A 16,435-nucleotide genomic window follows, 5' to 3' on the forward strand; every position below is an offset into this window, starting at 1 on the left:
CGTGAAAACAGAGTTAGCGGGTGGAAAATATATATAAAAAGAAAAAAAACAACCAGAGAGCAAAATGCTGACTGTTTTTCTTGCATACTTTCCTAATTTTCTTTCTTGTCGCCACTTTAGTAGGATACTAGGGAAGTGCTGGTCCTCTGTGAGTCCAAAAAAAATACAGAGCTGATTAATACTCCCTTTGAAACCAAATTTCTAAATCTTAATTCAGCAGAGCAAGGGTTTCAGCTGGTATCAGAGGCCACCGTGACTTCCAGTGCCTGGAATCTCCCCTGGAATGAACTTGTCCTGCACCGCACTGAGAGCCGCCACCGTCGCCTTTTGGGGCACGTGTGACAAAAAGCAGATTTTACAGGGGTGCTGGGAGAGCCAGGACCCCCAGAACACCCAGGAACAGGGTGCTGAAGGTGTGCCTGGGTCAGGGAGATTGGCGAAAATTTTGGCAGAGCTTTTTAACCCGGTGGGCATAAACCAGTAGGAATCTAGAAAGGGTGGCTCTGCTCTTCCCCGTGCATCTTGAGCTGGCTGAGAGCAAGCTGAAGTTAAGCTACAATAAATTAAATTGAAATATAAGGGTTTGTGTGGGGGCATGCATTGGTTTAACTGCATTGGTTTAACTGCACACGTTAGGGGGTGATTGAGCTTTGTAGCTTTGCCCCGTAGGCAAAGCCCAACAACTCATTTAGAAAGGAGTTGAGCTGCGAGGTCTCCCCTAGATCCAGGGGAGAAGCGAGCCGTGAAGAGCTGGCAAGCGACAGCGCCGTTCGGATGCTCCACAAATACCCAACACGAAGGACCACGCTCACCAAGCGCCCAGATAGCGGCTGATCAGCCCCAAACGGCCTTGCGTTGAGGACCTTCCACCATTAGGCTGTACCTGAGAGGTGAAGGTGCTGGCTCGTGGCACCACGAGCCATTTCTTGAAGATATCCCCGAGGTTTATTTCATTTAGGGGCGCTTTGTCAGCGTTTGTTCTTGCTTTTCTTATTTTCTCAGCAAGAAAGGAGGGAGCGAGCTGGCGCCGCGCTGCCACGTGGCCCCGTCTCTGTTGGCCACGGGGATGGGCCGTGTGGTTCCCACCTCGCCTGACGGCAAAGCAAAGCGCTCGTTTTCGAAATCAAACACCAGACGGCGTGAACGCTCGGTGTTTCTCGATCACGGCGAAGCCGAGGAACGGCGACGTGGTTCAAAGAGCGAAAATAAACCATCGCCCCGTGCTTAGCAAACCGTGATGGGGAAGGGGTTCTGCTGCGTCGGAGCGCTCTGGGTGGGAAGCGAGAAGTCCCACCTCGCACCTGAGGTGTGAGACGTCTCGCCGCGGCGGGAGGTGACCCGAGGGCTTGGGATTGTTCTTGCAGCGTTCAGGGTGAGGAGAGAGGCGAGGAACCACCGCGTTTGGTCCACCTGCGTCGACCAAGGGGGTAGGTGTCGTGCTGATGAGCTTGGCTCGTTAGGGTTGGGTGGTTTGTGAGTTTGAGGAGGAAACTTGGGTAAAAAGCAGTGCTGAACCAAGGCTGTTGCTTCATTTCATCTCCAGGTGCGTGTGTGAAGCTCCCAGCAGATACAAGTAGGTTACGCTCTGGGAGAAGAGGGAACTGTTGTTTCCCTGTGTGTTTTGTGGCGGGTTCTTAACTGTGTTTCCTGGTTTTAGAGGTGGGAGCGAGCCTCAGAAGCAGAGGACCACTGTCCTCTTTATGAAGTATAACACAAAATATTACTGCTTCCTGCAAGCCTGCTGCTTTGCTATCTGCTGGTCAGGATGGCCAAAAGACTAGCGCCATAATTGGGAATAAAATAGAGGAAAGGCCGGGCAGCTCCTGGCCACGTTGTCTTTTTTCCCCAGGGAGGAAAACACATTTCAATGTTTTTTGATGCAAAGCGCCGGAGAGCTGACAAACCTCCTCTTTCTCTCTCGGTCCCCTCTCCAGGTCAAGCATCGTCCTTCACGCAGCAGCCCCAGGACCAGGTGGTGATCGCGGGGCAGCCGGTGACGCTGCTGTGCTCCATCCCCGAGTACAATGGCATCGTGCTGTGGATTAAGGACGGGCTGGCCCTCGGCGTCGGACGGGATCTCTCAAGTGAGTCGAGATGCTGCTCTACCTAAGGAAGGAAAATGCAGTGAGGGTGCAGCCACAATGTTTAGTTTGAGAATAATCAGAATCACAGGATGGCAGGGGTTGGCAGGGACCTCTGTGGGTCACCCAGTCCCACCCCCTGCCCAAGCAGGGTCACCCAGAGCAGGCTGCACAGCACCGCATCCAGGCGGGGCTGGAATATCTCCAGAGAAGGAGACTCCACAGCCTCCCTGGGCAGCCTGGGCCAGGGCTCCGTCACCCTCAGAGGGAAGAAGTTCTTCCTCGGGTTCAGCTGGAGCTTCCTCTGCTTCAGTTTGTACCCATTGCCCCTTGTCCTGTCGCTGGGCACCACTGAACAGAGTCTGGCCCCATCCTCCTGACACCCACCCTGCAGATATTTGTAAGCTACAAAACTTTCCAGCCAGCTCAAACATAAGCATTGAAACTTGGAAGGAACAAAAACTTTCTTTCACTCTGACTTGAAGTAAAGAATCATAGAATCATGGAATCATTAAGGTTGGAAAAGACCTCTAAGATCATCAAGGCCAACCGTCAACCCAGCACCACCCTTCCTGCTAAACCAGGTCCTGAAGTGCCACATCTACACAGTGTTTGAACCCCTCCAGGGCTGGGGACTCCACCACTGCCCTGGGCAGCCTGATCCGATGTTTCACTACTTTTTTCAGTACAGAAATTTTTCCTAATATCCGACCTGAACCTCCCCTGATGCAACCTGAGGCCCTTCCCTCTCATCCTATCGCTAAAAGGAGTTGGTTTCCGCAGGTGGGACCTGACCCTTTGGACAGCCTTGCTTTGGCTTTCGGTTGACTTTTGGAAAGGAATGTCATGTTTCCAAAACGCAGGCTGGAATGTTTTGTAAATGTTGAAAGTGCCTGTTTTGACAGTTCTCAAAAAAACCAACCAACCAACCGGTCTCTGCTTGGGTTAAAGGTGTTTGTTGCAGTCCAGCGGAGCCCACGAGTCCTGGTGGCTTCCTTAAGCTGTACTTTTGGCAAATTATCATTTGGTACTAAAATTGCCCGGTGTTCTCGTTGCTTAATCCCACATGTGCGTTGTGATTGAGGCTTTATTGCGACTGGCGAAGACTCTGGAGCAGTACTGGGGAAGTTACGCGGTATATTTTATATATTTTGCTGAAAAATAGTCATTTTTTAGTGCAATATTTCACACAGAGCATTTGCTTGAGAGCCAGAAAGACAGGAGGGCCCCGAGCCTTGTCCCCCCAAGCCCAGCAGCAGCTGCACGCGTGGGACCGTGCCACCGCTCCCCGCCTGCGGAGCGCGGGAGCCCTCGAGGGTTTCGCTCGGCGTCGAGCAGCGGCGTTCAGAAACCAGGGGCGGATTCGCGTCTCCGGGGACCCCGCTCTCCTCGAGAGCGCGACGCCTGCTTTCTCTTCCCCTCTTTTGTTGAATACATATAATTACTCATTTCTCATTTTTCAAAGCTCTGCGCCGCGGCTTTTGCAGGGGTTGGAGCTGAGCTTTCCACGCAAGACCTCGCAACGCCGACGGGTGACAACAGCTCCAGTGAAGGATGGAGCTCGCGTGAACGACTTCCACGGTTAACGGGGCTGGGGCTGCTTCAGGCGAGAGGAACTGCCAGCTCTCATGACACCAGCTCAGCCAGTCAGCTAATTAGCTAAATACAAACAAACCCATCATTTGTATTTCTTGCAGTTCAGGGGAGCAAATCCTGCTGGCAAAACAAGGAAAACACGAGAGCGTGCCAGCCTGCCGGCGTTAGGCTGCGCGTTAATCACCCGCGCAGGGGAGCGTGGGGTGATGGCAGCCTGCCTTCTGCCGGGCTGCAGACGTCTCAAGACGTGGGGTGGGCTGATGAGGGGGGGGCGGTGTCCTCGCAGACCCCTGCCCGACCTTCGTGCAGGCCTAACAGGGGACGTACTCCGGGGTTTCATGCAGAGCTGACTTACCTGAGAACATCAATGACCTGGATGAAGAGTTAGAGTGCACCCTCAGCAAGTTTGCTGATGACACCAAACTGGGAGCAGTGGTGGACACACCGGCAGGCTGTGCTGCCATTCAGCGTGTCCTGGACAGGCTGGAGAGTTGGGCAGAGAGGAACCTGATGAGGTTCAGCAAGGGCAAGGGCAGGGTCCTGCCCCTGGGGAGGAACAACCCCAGGCACCAGGACAGGCTGGGGTGGACCTGCTGGAGAGCAGCTCTGCGGAGAGGGACTGGGAGTGCTGGGGGACGACAGGGTGGCCATGAGCCAGCAGCGTGCCCTGGCTGCCAAGAAGGCCAATGGGATCCTGGGGTGCATCAAGAGGAGTGTGGCCAGCAGGTCGAGGGAGGTTCTCCTCCCCCTCTGCTCTGCCCTGGTGAGGCCCCATCTGGAGCACTGTGTCCAGTGCTGGGCTCCCCAGTTCAAGAAAGATGAGGAGCTGCTGGAGAGAGTCCAGCGGAGGGCTGCGAGGATGAGGAGGGGACTGGAGCATCTCTCCCACGCGGAGAGGCTGAGGGAGCTGGGCTTGTTCAGCCTGGAGAAGAGAAGGCTGAGAGGGGACCTTAGAAATGCCTCTAAATATCTGCAGGGTGGGTGTCAGGAGGATGGGGCCAGACTCTTTCCAGCGGTGCCCAGTGACAGGACAAGGGGCAACGGGCACAAACGGAAGCAGAGGAAGCTCCATCTGAACCTGAGGAAGAACTTCTTCCCTCTGAGGGTGACGGAGCCCTGGCCCAGGCTGCCCAGGGAGGCTGTGGAGTCTCCTTCTCTGGAGATATTCCAGCCCCGCCTGGACGCGGTGCTGTGCAGCCTGCTCTGGGTGACCCTGCTTGGGCAGGGGGTGGGGCTGGGTGACCCACAGAGGTCCCTGCCAACCCCGACCATGCTGTGATTCTGTGACATGCCATGACAGGAGTCGGAGGAGCTGGAGGCGGTGGGTTTCCTGGTGGAAGGCCTCATCCCTTTTGCTCTAGGGATTTCAGTTGATGCTCCTTCATCAGCACTTCTTTCTTGAACCCTTTAGGGCAAAACCTGCAGTTTCTTTCCCGCATTTGGAAGGCCCCGTTCTCTCTCTTTCTTCGGGCTGGCTGCCAGAGAGGGGAAGGAGCTGCCTGGCTCCTGGGCGGTTGCTGTGACGCGGCTGGGGCTCCGGACCCACGCGCTGGACTCTTCGTCCTTGGGCTCGTTGATCTAGCCGCCTCCTGAGTCGTGTTTTGCGTTCTGCAGGTTACCCACGCTATCTGGTCGTAGGAGACCACCTGTCTGGAGAGCATCACTTGAAGATCCTGAGAGCCGATCTCCAAGATGACGCTGTCTATGAGTGCCAGGCCATTCAAGCGGCCATCCGATCCAGACCTGCCCGGCTGACTGTTCTCGGTAAGTCCCTTCTCCTCATCACGTTGGTAGCTGCTTGCTTTTTGGGGTTTTTTTTTTGTTCTGGTGGTTGTAGCGAGTGGCTTTTTGACGAAATGCTTTGGGAAGTGGGAGAGTAGCGCTGGCGGAGGGCTTTGCCGACAGGCTGGCAAAGCGGCTGTGGGTGCTGATGGGGAGAGCCGGGTCAGTGAGGCTTCCCAGAATGGATGTGGCTTCAGAGAAGGTCGTGGAAATGGTGTCTCGTGAAAAGCTGCGACCAGAAAACGCTCCCAGATACATCCCTGATTATTCAACCCCCAAAGTGAAACTGTGCAGGTATTGAAGTTTGTTTAAATTGACACTTGGGTTTGATTTTTTGTTGGTTTTATTTATTCCTATTCAAACTTCAGGGGGAAAAATTCTTAAAAAAAAATCCCAACCAAGAGTTTTAGTGCTTTTAGCCAGATCACCGCTCATTTGTCTTAAGCAGCCAAAAAAAGTGAACCGAGGAGCTCGTTGTGGTTGAAGGTGCCGCTGGCCGGAGTCTGCGCGCCGCCGCAAAAACGAGTTCTCATTTCTGGTCTGTAATTCCCCCTGCGTTGGTTTTCCTCTCTCCACAGCCCTCCAGAGTACCCCCAAACTTACCCGACGGCCATCTCTTCCTCCCCCGACCCCCGAGATAACGATGATTTCCTTTTGATCCATCCTTCTGCTCATGAAAGAAGCCCATGAATGAATCAGAAGCTGTCGGGGGGGGGGCTTCCCTGCTTACCAACAACCCCCCCACCCTGCGTCGCCTTCCCCTCCTTCGCCTGGGCTCCCTCCTCCCGTGGCGAAGGCGGAAAGAACGTCGCTGGCGCCGGACAAAAGAAATGATGTTATTTAATCAGAGCTAAAGATTTCCAAACTAATTTAGTCCCAGGGCGCGCGGGCGTACGTCAGAGCTGCTGCGCGGCGTTGATTGAGCGGAGAGATGGTTTTATGGATCAAAAGGAAATCGTTATTATCTTTGGGGTTGCGGAATGTCTTGAATAGATGGTAGTTAATGTTTATGTGAATATACACGGTAGTTGCTAATTGGTACATTTACCTAAGATGTCGGGCAACTTAATATTTGCAGGGTGTTTTTCCTTTTAAGAAAATCAAAAAAAACCAAACAGGCAAAGTGCTTTCCAGAGACAAGGCTGGGGTGAGACAGAGCGGGATGGGGTTCCCCAGAACTGCTGCCAACATCCCCGGCCGCCCGAGCCGCCGGCAAACCCAGGAGCACGCTTGGGGCTCCCGTTCGACTTCAATCGATGGGGAAAATGGGGCTGTGCGACCGGTCGGTGGCACGTCTTTCGCTTCAGATGTATTCATGGAGACGTTCTGGGGAAATTTGAGCCCGGTTGGGGAGGTACAAGCCATAACCCACGGACTTGGAAGGCCGTTAGCGACCGGCGGATCGCGCCTCGGTACCCTTGCGGTAGGACGCCGCGAAGGTGGATGTCGCGGTCTGCGTTTTCGCCGGCCCGACAGCGGGGACGGAGCGCGCGTTTGCGTAGGGACACAGAGAGAAGCTTTCGGTGGTTGCAGATGGGTGATGCCGCCAGCCGTGCGGGCGTTGCTCCTCTTCGGATCCAGCGACGTCTCTGGTGGGACGTGGATCGCCCTGATTTCTTCTCGCTGGGTTGGGAAGGGACGGGATGGGCTGCCTGACCCACCTGGTTTGGAGAAGTGGCTGGTGGGGCGTTGCTGGTCGCTTTTTATTGCCATCTGGGGTGATTTGTAAATCCGGGAGGGATTACTTTTAAATCAGTCGTAGAAGTCCTCTGCTCGAAAGCCAGCCTGACTCAGGCATCCCGCTGCCCGGGCTGCCTTCTCAGCCATGGCCAGGAGGGAGACTTCAAACCCTGCTCCCACCTCCAGCATCCTGGCAGGCGGAGGGGATGGAGTCACAGAATCACAGAATAGTAGGGGTTGGAAGGGACCTCTGTGGGTCATCTAGTCCAACCCCCTGCCGAAGCAGTGTCACCTACAGCAGGCTGCACAGGATCTTGTCCAGGCGGGTCTTGAATATCTCCAGAGAAGGAGACTCCACAGCCTCCCTGGGCAGCCTGTTGCAGGGCTCCGTCACCCTCAGAGGGAAGAAGTTCTTCCTCATGTTCAGACGGAACTTCCTGATGGGAGACCTCCCATCCCGGAGGCTTTCTGATTCACCTCTGACATTCAACCAAAGCCTAGATCGCCCCAGTCTGCCCAGCTTCCCCCCAGGCTGGAGGCAGTGCCTGGCAGGAGAGGATCCCTCAGCCATCCCCAAACCTGCGAGCGAACCTTGCGGCTCTCGAGGAATCGAGTTGGCGCAGCCGGAGCGGAGCTGGGAGGCTCTCGTGGGCGGGAGCCCCAAGCGTGCTCCTGGGTTTGCCGGCAGCTCGGGCGGCCGGGGATGTTGGCAGCAGTTCTGGGGAACCCCATCCCACTCTGCCTCACCCCAGCCTTGTCTCTGGAAAGCACCTTGCCTGGTTGGTTTTTTTTTGTGTGTGGGTCGGTGCTGCCTTGTCCGTTCTTGCCAGCTTTTCCGCTTCCTTGGTATCGCGAAATCCCCCAATGCTTCCAATTCAGCTGCCAACTGCTGTCATTCATGTCTGACAACGTCTTTACGGGGCTGATGCCTCCTACTTCCGTGCTCAGATGCAGAACTACACCATATTTTAATTAAATATTTAAGATTTTGTCACATTGTTTTCAAATCTACATGGTTAAATGTAGTGGAACAGATCATTCCGTAGCCTTGGAAGTCCAAACACTCCCAACAGAGGAGCCTGTTAGTGGCATCACCGTCGGGAGGAGTTGTTATTTGTGGAGTCTCAGGGAAAAAATATCGATCAGGAACGCGGCTAACCCGTCGCAAAGCTGAAGGACCCCCTCTTCTCCAGGTCTCCCTCTCCTACCGTTGCCCAAATTGTCCGGGGAAGGAGCCGCCGCTCTCTCTCCTGGGACCGTCTGCCCAGCGGGGTGGCTGGTGGAAGCTGATGGGATGGGATTTGGGAGACGCGGAGGCGAGCGGAGGATGTCAGGGCAGCAGCTTGGCAGGGGAACTCCAGCCAGGCAGGCTCTGGGAAGCCACAGGAGGGCTGTTTGCTACCCGGTACATCTTTAATGGCAGGGCTGCTTCATTGATGATCTATCTAACTAAGCCGGGGCATTAATTAAATAAAGAGCGAGCCTGATTAGGACTTGGAGAAATTTAAAAATAAAATCAGACAGCAATCGAGCGAAATTGCAAAGCAAACGCTTTGGTTGGAACCACTGGAGAGTTCCCTCCGGTCTTCCATCAAAGCTGGGAGCAGGGAGGGCAAATGCAAGAGATTATACAGCCAGCAGATGCGTGGCGTTAAAATACGCATCTGCCGGCCGCGGAGGTTCGGGAGCCGGAGGGCTACCTCGTGGCTCCTTCCGCACTCGGGGGACTGTGGAGGAATTCAAGGCCCCACCAGCCGAGCTGGGCTTTGTAGACGCGTTAATTAGCGTGGAGTTCCCAGATCTCGAAGGCAACCAAGCGAGCAGAAACTTTGAAGTTTTTCCCCCATGGCCGGGGTTAGGCAGGACCTGCGGCGCCGGGAGAGCGGTGAAGCGAGGCAGACGGACGGCGAGGCGTTGCGGAAGCGGGACGGTAACGTGGGCGCTCTCTTTCGCTGGGGTCTTGGCAGGAGCATCCCAAGCCTGTCCTGGGCTGCGGTCCTCCACCGCTGCCTCTGCAGCTCGGCGTGGGGAAAGGGCTGGTCCCAGACAGATGCTGGTGGGAACCTGGTGGAACTGGATGATCTCTAAGGGCCCTTCCAACCCAACGATTCTGTGAGACCCAGGATGAGGGGGCTGTAGGGCTGTGAGGAGGGAGGTGGAGGAGCTGCTGCCAGAGACTTCAGGTGAAGAATTGAATCGGTGCGGGGAAAGGGTTGGTCCCAGAGAGATGCTGGTGGGAACTTGGTGGAACTGGATGATCTCTAAGGGCCCTTCCAACCCAATGATTCTGTGAGACCCAGGATGAGGGGGCTGTAGGGGTGTGAGGAGGGAGGTGGAGGAGCTGCTGCCAGAGACTTCAGGTGAAGAATTAAATCGGTGCGGGGAAAGGGTTGGTCCCAGAGAAGTGCTGGTGGGAACTTGGTGGAACTGGATGATCTCTAAGGGTCCTTCCAACCCAACGATTCTGTGAGACCCAGGATGAGGAGGCTGTAGGGGTGTGAGGAGGGAGGCAGAGGAGCTGCTGCCAGAGACTTCAGGTGGATAATTGATAGGCAATTAGCTTGTACCTTCACCTTTTGTAGTCGAATTCCCTGCCTTCTCCCCTCCCCGGCCCTTTCTAATATTAACTCTGCCTTCACGCGTGTCCCGTTAGAAATAAAGCTTTCTTAAATCAACGTGAATTATTTAATGCTGCAGATTAAGTTAATTTGAAGTGAGAGCTCCTGTCTTTTAAGACGGCACGAGCCAGGGACAGGAGAAGAGGAGGGTCACCAAGGTGTCAAGTGCATTCCCATTCAGTCACAACCCTTTTCCTCTTTTTATTTGATTTTTTGTTTTATTCCGATCCTCTTTCTAGCCGAGTCTTTCCACTCCTACCCCGCAGAGCAGAGTAAGCTATCTGCATTACCAAAATGATCGCTGGCAGCTTGAGACATCGGCGTTTCCCAGCTTTCCAGCTCTTCAGTGGAGTTTGATCAGAAAATAAAGAGGCTGTGGCCTGGGAAAGGCCATTTTTCAGTATTTGTAGTGCTGAGTCGCAGTGAGAAAAAGCGGACTAGGTGATGTTTCAAACCCAGAAACCAGTTCAGCTTGGAACCATCTCAAGTATTTTTCCGCACTTTTTAACGAAAATCAATTTTCTGAATGCAAAATTCAGCAAGTAGAGTCAGGATGTCAAACCAGAACAAAAAAAGAAGCGATGAAAATGTGATCATTCTCTTCCAGTCTCTTCTCCTTCAGAAAGTTTGGGTCTTTACGAAGCTGCACTTTCTGCTGGGAATATTTTTGGTGGCAAAATAGCAACCGGGTCTACTGAGAATGAAACAGCAACATCAAACAATCGAGCACAAATCCCAGATAACCTAAATATTTGATGCCATGTCGGAGCGGCTTAAGTCTACGGTGCTCTGAGCCGGCTCCTTTCGATGGCAGAGGGTGGACGGGTTTCCTTGCTAGCGTCCCTGCTAGGAAGGCATCTCCACGGGCTTGAGTCCAGCGGAGGGCTACGAGGATGGTGAGGGGACTGGAGCATCTCCCCTACGAGGAGAGGCTGAGGGAGCTGGGCTTGTTCAGCCTGGAGAACAGAAGGCTGCGAGGGGACCTTATAAATGCCTACAAATATCTGCAGGGTGGGTGTCAGGAGGATGGGGCCAAGCTCTTTTCAGTGGTGCCCAGCGACAGGACAAGGGGCAATGGGCACAAACTGAGGCACAGGAAGTTCCGTCTGAACCCGAGGAAGAACTTCTTCCCTCTGAGGGTGACGGAGCCCTGGCCCAGGCTGCCCAGGGAGGCTGTGGAGTCTCCTTCTCTGGAGATATTCAAGACCCGCCTGGACAAGGTCCTGTGCAGCCTGCTGTAGGTGACCCTGCTTGGGCAGGGGGGTTGGACTAGATGACCCACAGAGGTCCCTTCCAACCCCTACTATTCTGTGATTCTGTGATTCTGTGACTGCACCCAATCAGGCAAAAAACAGGGCTTCCAAGGTGCTTGGTGCCGTATAAATTCAGGGTGGAAGGCAGCCTCTGCCTCCTGCAGCCTATAGCTGGAAAAAACAGATCGAGGAGAGGTACCACGTGCTGAAAACTCAGCTCTGGAGGTGGCTCTTCCCAAGCTGGGTTTCACCTGGGGATTGGGAAGCGTTCCTCTTCCCCCGTGTCGGAGGGGTTCGGACCCTGCCTGTCTGGAGGAGGAGGAAGGCAAGGCAGCGGCTGTGCGAGACCCGCTGTCCTTGCTGCGAAGGAGACAAGCAGGATTGATGCACTTGCATCCCCGTTCAGCACATCGTGTGTGCACCGGGGTGCAGTGCCCTATGGGGACGCGTCCCGCAGCCTCGGGCTCTGCCAGCCTCCTCGCTGTAGAATAATCACAGAATCCCAGCATGGCAGGGGTTGGAAGGGACCTCTGGGGGTCACCCAGCCCAACCCCCTGCCCAAGCAGGGTCACCCAGAGCAGGCTGCACAGCACCACGTCCAGGCGGGGCTGGAATATCTCCAGAGAAGGAGACTCCACAGCCTCCCTGGGCAGCCTGGGCCAGGGCTCCGTCACCCTCAGAGGGAAGAAGTTCTTCCTCGGGTTCAGATGGAGCTTCCTCTGCTTCCATTTGTGCCCGTTGCCCCTTGTCCTGTCGCTGGGCACCACTGAAAAGAGTCTGGCCCCGTCCTCCTGACCCCCACCCTGCAGATATTTAGAGGCATTTCTAAGGTCCCCTCTCAGCCTTCTCTTCTCCAGGCTGAACAAGCCCAGCTCCCTCAGTGTCTCCTCGTAGGAGAGATGCTCCAGCCCCCTCACCATCCTCGTAGCCCTCCGCTGGACTCTCTCCAGTAGCTCCTCATCTTTCCTGAACTGGGGAGCCCAGAACTGGACACAGCACTGCAGATGGGGCCTCACCAGGGCAGAGCAGAGGGGAAGGAGAACCTCTCTCGACCTGCTGGCCACACTCCTCTTGATGCACCCCAGGACCCCATTGGCCTTCTTGGCACCCAGGGCACGCTGCTGGCTCATGGTCACCCTGTCGTCCCCCAGCACTCCCAGTCCCTCTCCGCAGAGCTGCTCTCCAGCAGGTCCGCCCCAGCCTGTACTGGTGCCTGGGGTTGTTCCTCCCCAGGTGCAGGACCCTGTCCTTGCCCTTGTTGGACCTCATCAGGTTCCTCTCTGCCCAACTCTCCAGCCTGTCCAGGTCACGCTGAATGGCAGCACAGCCTGCCGGTGTGTCCACCACTGCTCCCAGTTTGGTGTCATCAGCAAACTGGCTGAGGGTACGCTCTAACTCTTCATCCAGGTCATTGATGAAGAAGTTGAACAAGACTGAGCCCAGTGCTGACCCGTGGGGCTCAGTACGACTTTCCGATCGCGCGGATCTGGGGCGGCTGAGGAGGGGGTTTGTTTCACGTTGGGGATGTACCCGCCGTTCCGCTGCTTGAGCCGTGCCGTTGTAGAGCCGCCGAGACGGGGAGCAGCTCGGTGTGCCCCATCGCTGGGAAAAATGTGGAAAGCCCCTTCCCTAAGGAGCCCAGTGGGAGTTTCCCAGTAGCCACTGGGAAAACTGGAGCTTTTGTGAAGACAGCCCAGTTGGCTTGCTGCTTGTGGCAGCACCCTGATGGGCATCACGCCTGTCCCAGTCCAGCAGGCGCAGTTAATGCACCGCTGCATGGCCAGAAAATTTAAATATATATATAAATATTCATTAACACACATTAAAAATGATAAATATATTCCTCCCCGACGGGACAGGGCCAGCTCTGAGCGGTGGCTGGTGTCAAATCGCACGGAGGGAAGTTCAGCTGGGCCAGGCCAGCGCTGAGCAGACGCTGCCTCCGCTCCCTCAACCCTGGAGTTATCGGCTCAGTTTGCAAAATTTGTGTTTTCTTAAAGCCCTGGGGTTAAGGTGATGCCGTGAGAGCCTCCTCCTTCTGTACGCACGTTAACGGCCGGCCCTCGGCGCCGCAGAGCCAGGCTCGAACACCAAAGGCAGGTTTGTGTGCCGGGAAGTTTTCTTTGGAGCTGTATCGCTTGGTCCACCAGCAGCTACCACCTCTCCCATCAACCTTCCCCTCGCTGACACCCTTGGAGCCGCAGCGGCGTTCCTGCCCGCGGGCCACGGAGTAAACGGGGAGAGACGCGGCTCGGAATGATGAATGTCAGGATTCTTGCGCCGGGCTGTGGTTTCTTGTCTCGGTGCGGGGAGGGCCTGACCCGTGTTTTCATCCCTTGGCTTCTCTGCGCGGAGTCTGCCGGTCTGTACCCAACTGAGGGATGTAAAGCACGCAGCGCTGCTCGACAGCCTGCCCGATGCTCCGTCATCCCTTCGGATGCCGTCGTAGCTGCATCGCCTTGCCCTCTGCCCAGCCCCTCCTGCTCAGCAGCCGGGAGCGATTGCTCCAGGCTACGATGGCAGCCAAGCTGCCGTGAAACGATGCGGGGGGTGCTCGCTCTGTGCCAAAATCCCTCCCGCCGCGCCGTGCTCATCACCTGGACCGCTGCGGCTGTGCCGTCTCCTGCTCTGGGAGCGACCCTCTCCGATTTCACCCCCAAATCCTCCGCCTGCCGCCCGCCGGCCCTGTTTCCGAGCTGCTCTGCCAGCAGTGATCGTGTCAGGCTTCCCAGCACAGCAGCCAGCATCATCCGTGGGTCGTGATGGAGAAAGGTAGCTTAGTGATTGACCTGGGTAGCTTAGTGATTGACCTGGGTAGCTTAGTGATTGACCTAGGTAGCTTAGTGATTGACCTGGGCAGCTTAGTGATTGACCTGGGTAGCTTAGTGATTGACCTGGGTAGCTTAGTGATTGACCTGGGTAGCTTAATGATTGACCTGGGTAGCTTAGTGATTGACCTGGGTAGCTTAGTGATTGACCTGGGTAGCTTAATGATTGACCTGGGTAGCTTAATGATTGACCTGGGTAGCTTAATGATTGACCTGGGTAGCTTAGTGATTGACCTAGGTAGCTTAATGATTGACCTGGGTAGCTTAGTGATTGACCTGGGTAGCTTAGTGATTGACCTGGGTAGCTTAATGATTGACCTGGGTAGCTTAATGGTTGACCTGGGTAGCTTAATGATTGACCTGGGTAGCTTAATGATTGACCTGGGTAGCTTAGTGATTGACCTGGGTAGCTTAATGATTGACCTGGGTAGCTTAGTGATTGACCTGGGCAGCTTAGTGATTGGCCTGAGGCCGTCCTTCCTACTTAACAGGCCAATAACCTCCCCTGCCCCAGGACATTCGTCTCACGCCAAGGCAGAGGTTGGACAACCAGCCTTCTGGAAGGGGCTGTTGCTCTGGTTTGACGTGAAGAGGTGCCTGGCACGCTCAAACCAGGAGCTGCCCGTCCAGGATCCCTCTCTCCGGCATCCTCCTGGGAATTAGGCTGAGGGGGGATGAAGCTGCGCTGTCGGGTTCCTCCACCGTGCTCAACTCTGACATCAGCAGAGAGAGACGAGGGATTCATGGCCGGTGACCTCCATTACAGCATGAGATGAGAAAGGAAAATGTCGCTAAATGGAAGATCTCCCCTGGGCAGCAGGAGGCTGCACCTTGTGAGAGCCAGGGGAAAATGGAGAGGGGAAAAATCAGGAGCTAGGAAAAACCTTGTTCCTTTAAACGCTGCAAAATCTTTAGAAGCCACTGCTTGCAGGTTGGTGTGGACATGGATTAAAGGCCAGGGCTCAGACCTGTGACACGTCAGAGGTGTCCAGCTCCATCCCTTCCCCTTGGGGGAAATGAAATATCGTTGGGTGCTGCTCCCAGTCCCCAGATATGGGACCAGGACCTGCCCTTCATCCCGTCACCTCCCTGTAGGAGCTGCCGACGGAGCATCCTTCCGCGGCGAGCGCGCCGATGCCTTTTAGCTCAGCCCCATCTCCCGACTCCCAAACGCTGGGCTCCCCACCGCCGCAGCATCCGCCTCTGGCTGCCAAAGTCTCCGTGCGTGGCCTTGAGCGAGTCCTTCAGGCTCAGATCCCTCCCCTGAAGGAAGGAAAAAAGGACCGGGGTGAGGCAGAAGCAGGAAACTTTGGGTTATGAGCAGGATCTGCCTTGTACCCCATGCTGGTCGCGGGTACGGCTGCGGTGTGGAGGACACCCTGGAGGTTTTCTGGGGCTGGGCAGCGGGCGAGCAGAAACGTTGCCGAGTCGTAGCTTTGGAGGCAAGTGTCTACGTTGTCCTTAGAGTCATAAATCGTGCAGGAATGGAACTCTCCTCCCTGTGACCCAGCGGCACAGGAGGGATGCTCTGACTGTCTGGAACTGCACGCCGGACCGCTTGCGGTGGGTGCGGATAACCCAGGGCCCATCCGCGTAGCCGAGGTGGCTGTTTCTTATTCGAGTTATTGCTGGGGAAAGTCTGCAGAGATTTCTCATGGTGTGGGAGAAGTGACTTTCAAATCAGAAGCAGCGTGAAAAATTACGAAAGGAGAATAAAGTCTTTCGTGAAATCGCAGTTAATTGCTAACAAAGACCAAAATCGCACCCCTCGCGTTCGGTTCGCCGGCGAAAGCCCAGGCGCCAGCTGCCCCGTGTGTATTTGATTCCGACTGGTAGGTTTAAAAGATGCAGAAGGTATTTAATGATAATGGTAATGATTTACATTTATATAGTGCCGTGTATCCGCTGGGATCACAGAGTGCTTTATACATCTGTGGGTGAAAATATCCTGGATAACCAGCGCCCCGTCCGCCACCAAATCGCAGCCCCTTCCCCGGCGAGGCAGCGAGCCGTGGAGCAAAGGGTTGCTGCGTTTCCCTCCTCGCCGCCATGGCACTTGGGGTGCTGTACGGTAATTTTGTCATAAAACCAGGCGATAAAACCACTTTAAAACCAACAGTGTCGTAAAAGGGAGAACCCTCGCCGTCATAAAACTACGCGCGGCGGAACAGGAGGGGGAACTTGAAAGGGAGAAGGTTGTAAAATAGGGACGGTGGCCGCCATGGGAATGAGCTCCGGAGGAGAGAGGCCTTGCAGCCGCTCTGGGTTAGAAGGTGGAGAGCTCATCTCCAAAGGGCAGGTCCCATCAGAGCTGGTGGGTAGGGAGGGACCTCCCAAGCTTAGTTTGGAGGTGGCAACGCGGGGGAAAAATCTCGAGGCTTGAGAGATGCTCCTGCCCGGTGCAGGGCTCCCATGGGTGCCATCCAGCCGCCTGCCTCCTCCGGCTCCCGGAGCGAGCCAGCTCTGCCGGCAGCACCGTGCTTTGCTCCTCTCCTAGGAGCTATCGAGCCCCCCTAGCCCAGCATCTGCCCCCCCAAAAGGAGCCCCCTCGGCTGAGACCCTGCGGCAGCAGCGCCTTGCTCAGCTGGGTCTGGGAG

At 55.5% G+C, this 16,435-nt stretch overlaps 1 protein-coding gene across 3 annotated transcripts in view; it reads left to right on the plus strand.

Moving 5' to 3' along the window:
* KIRREL3 (kirre like nephrin family adhesion molecule 3) overlaps window positions 1-16,435 on the plus strand; it is a 339,574-nt gene that overhangs the window by 246,263 nt on the left and 76,876 nt on the right. For all 3 annotated transcript variants that reach the window (XM_075442622.1, XM_075442623.1, XM_075442625.1), the window contains 2 exons: window positions 1,935-2,084; window positions 5,292-5,441. In XM_075442622.1, the coding sequence (XP_075298737.1) occupies window positions 1,935-2,084; window positions 5,292-5,441 (300 nt within the window). The remainder of the gene's footprint in view (window positions 1-1,934; window positions 2,085-5,291; window positions 5,442-16,435) is intronic.

Source organism: Opisthocomus hoazin, chromosome 24 (genome assembly GCF_030867145.1).
Source record: "Opisthocomus hoazin isolate bOpiHoa1 chromosome 24, bOpiHoa1.hap1, whole genome shotgun sequence".
NCBI classification, from domain to species: domain Eukaryota; kingdom Metazoa; phylum Chordata; class Aves; order Opisthocomiformes; family Opisthocomidae; genus Opisthocomus; species Opisthocomus hoazin.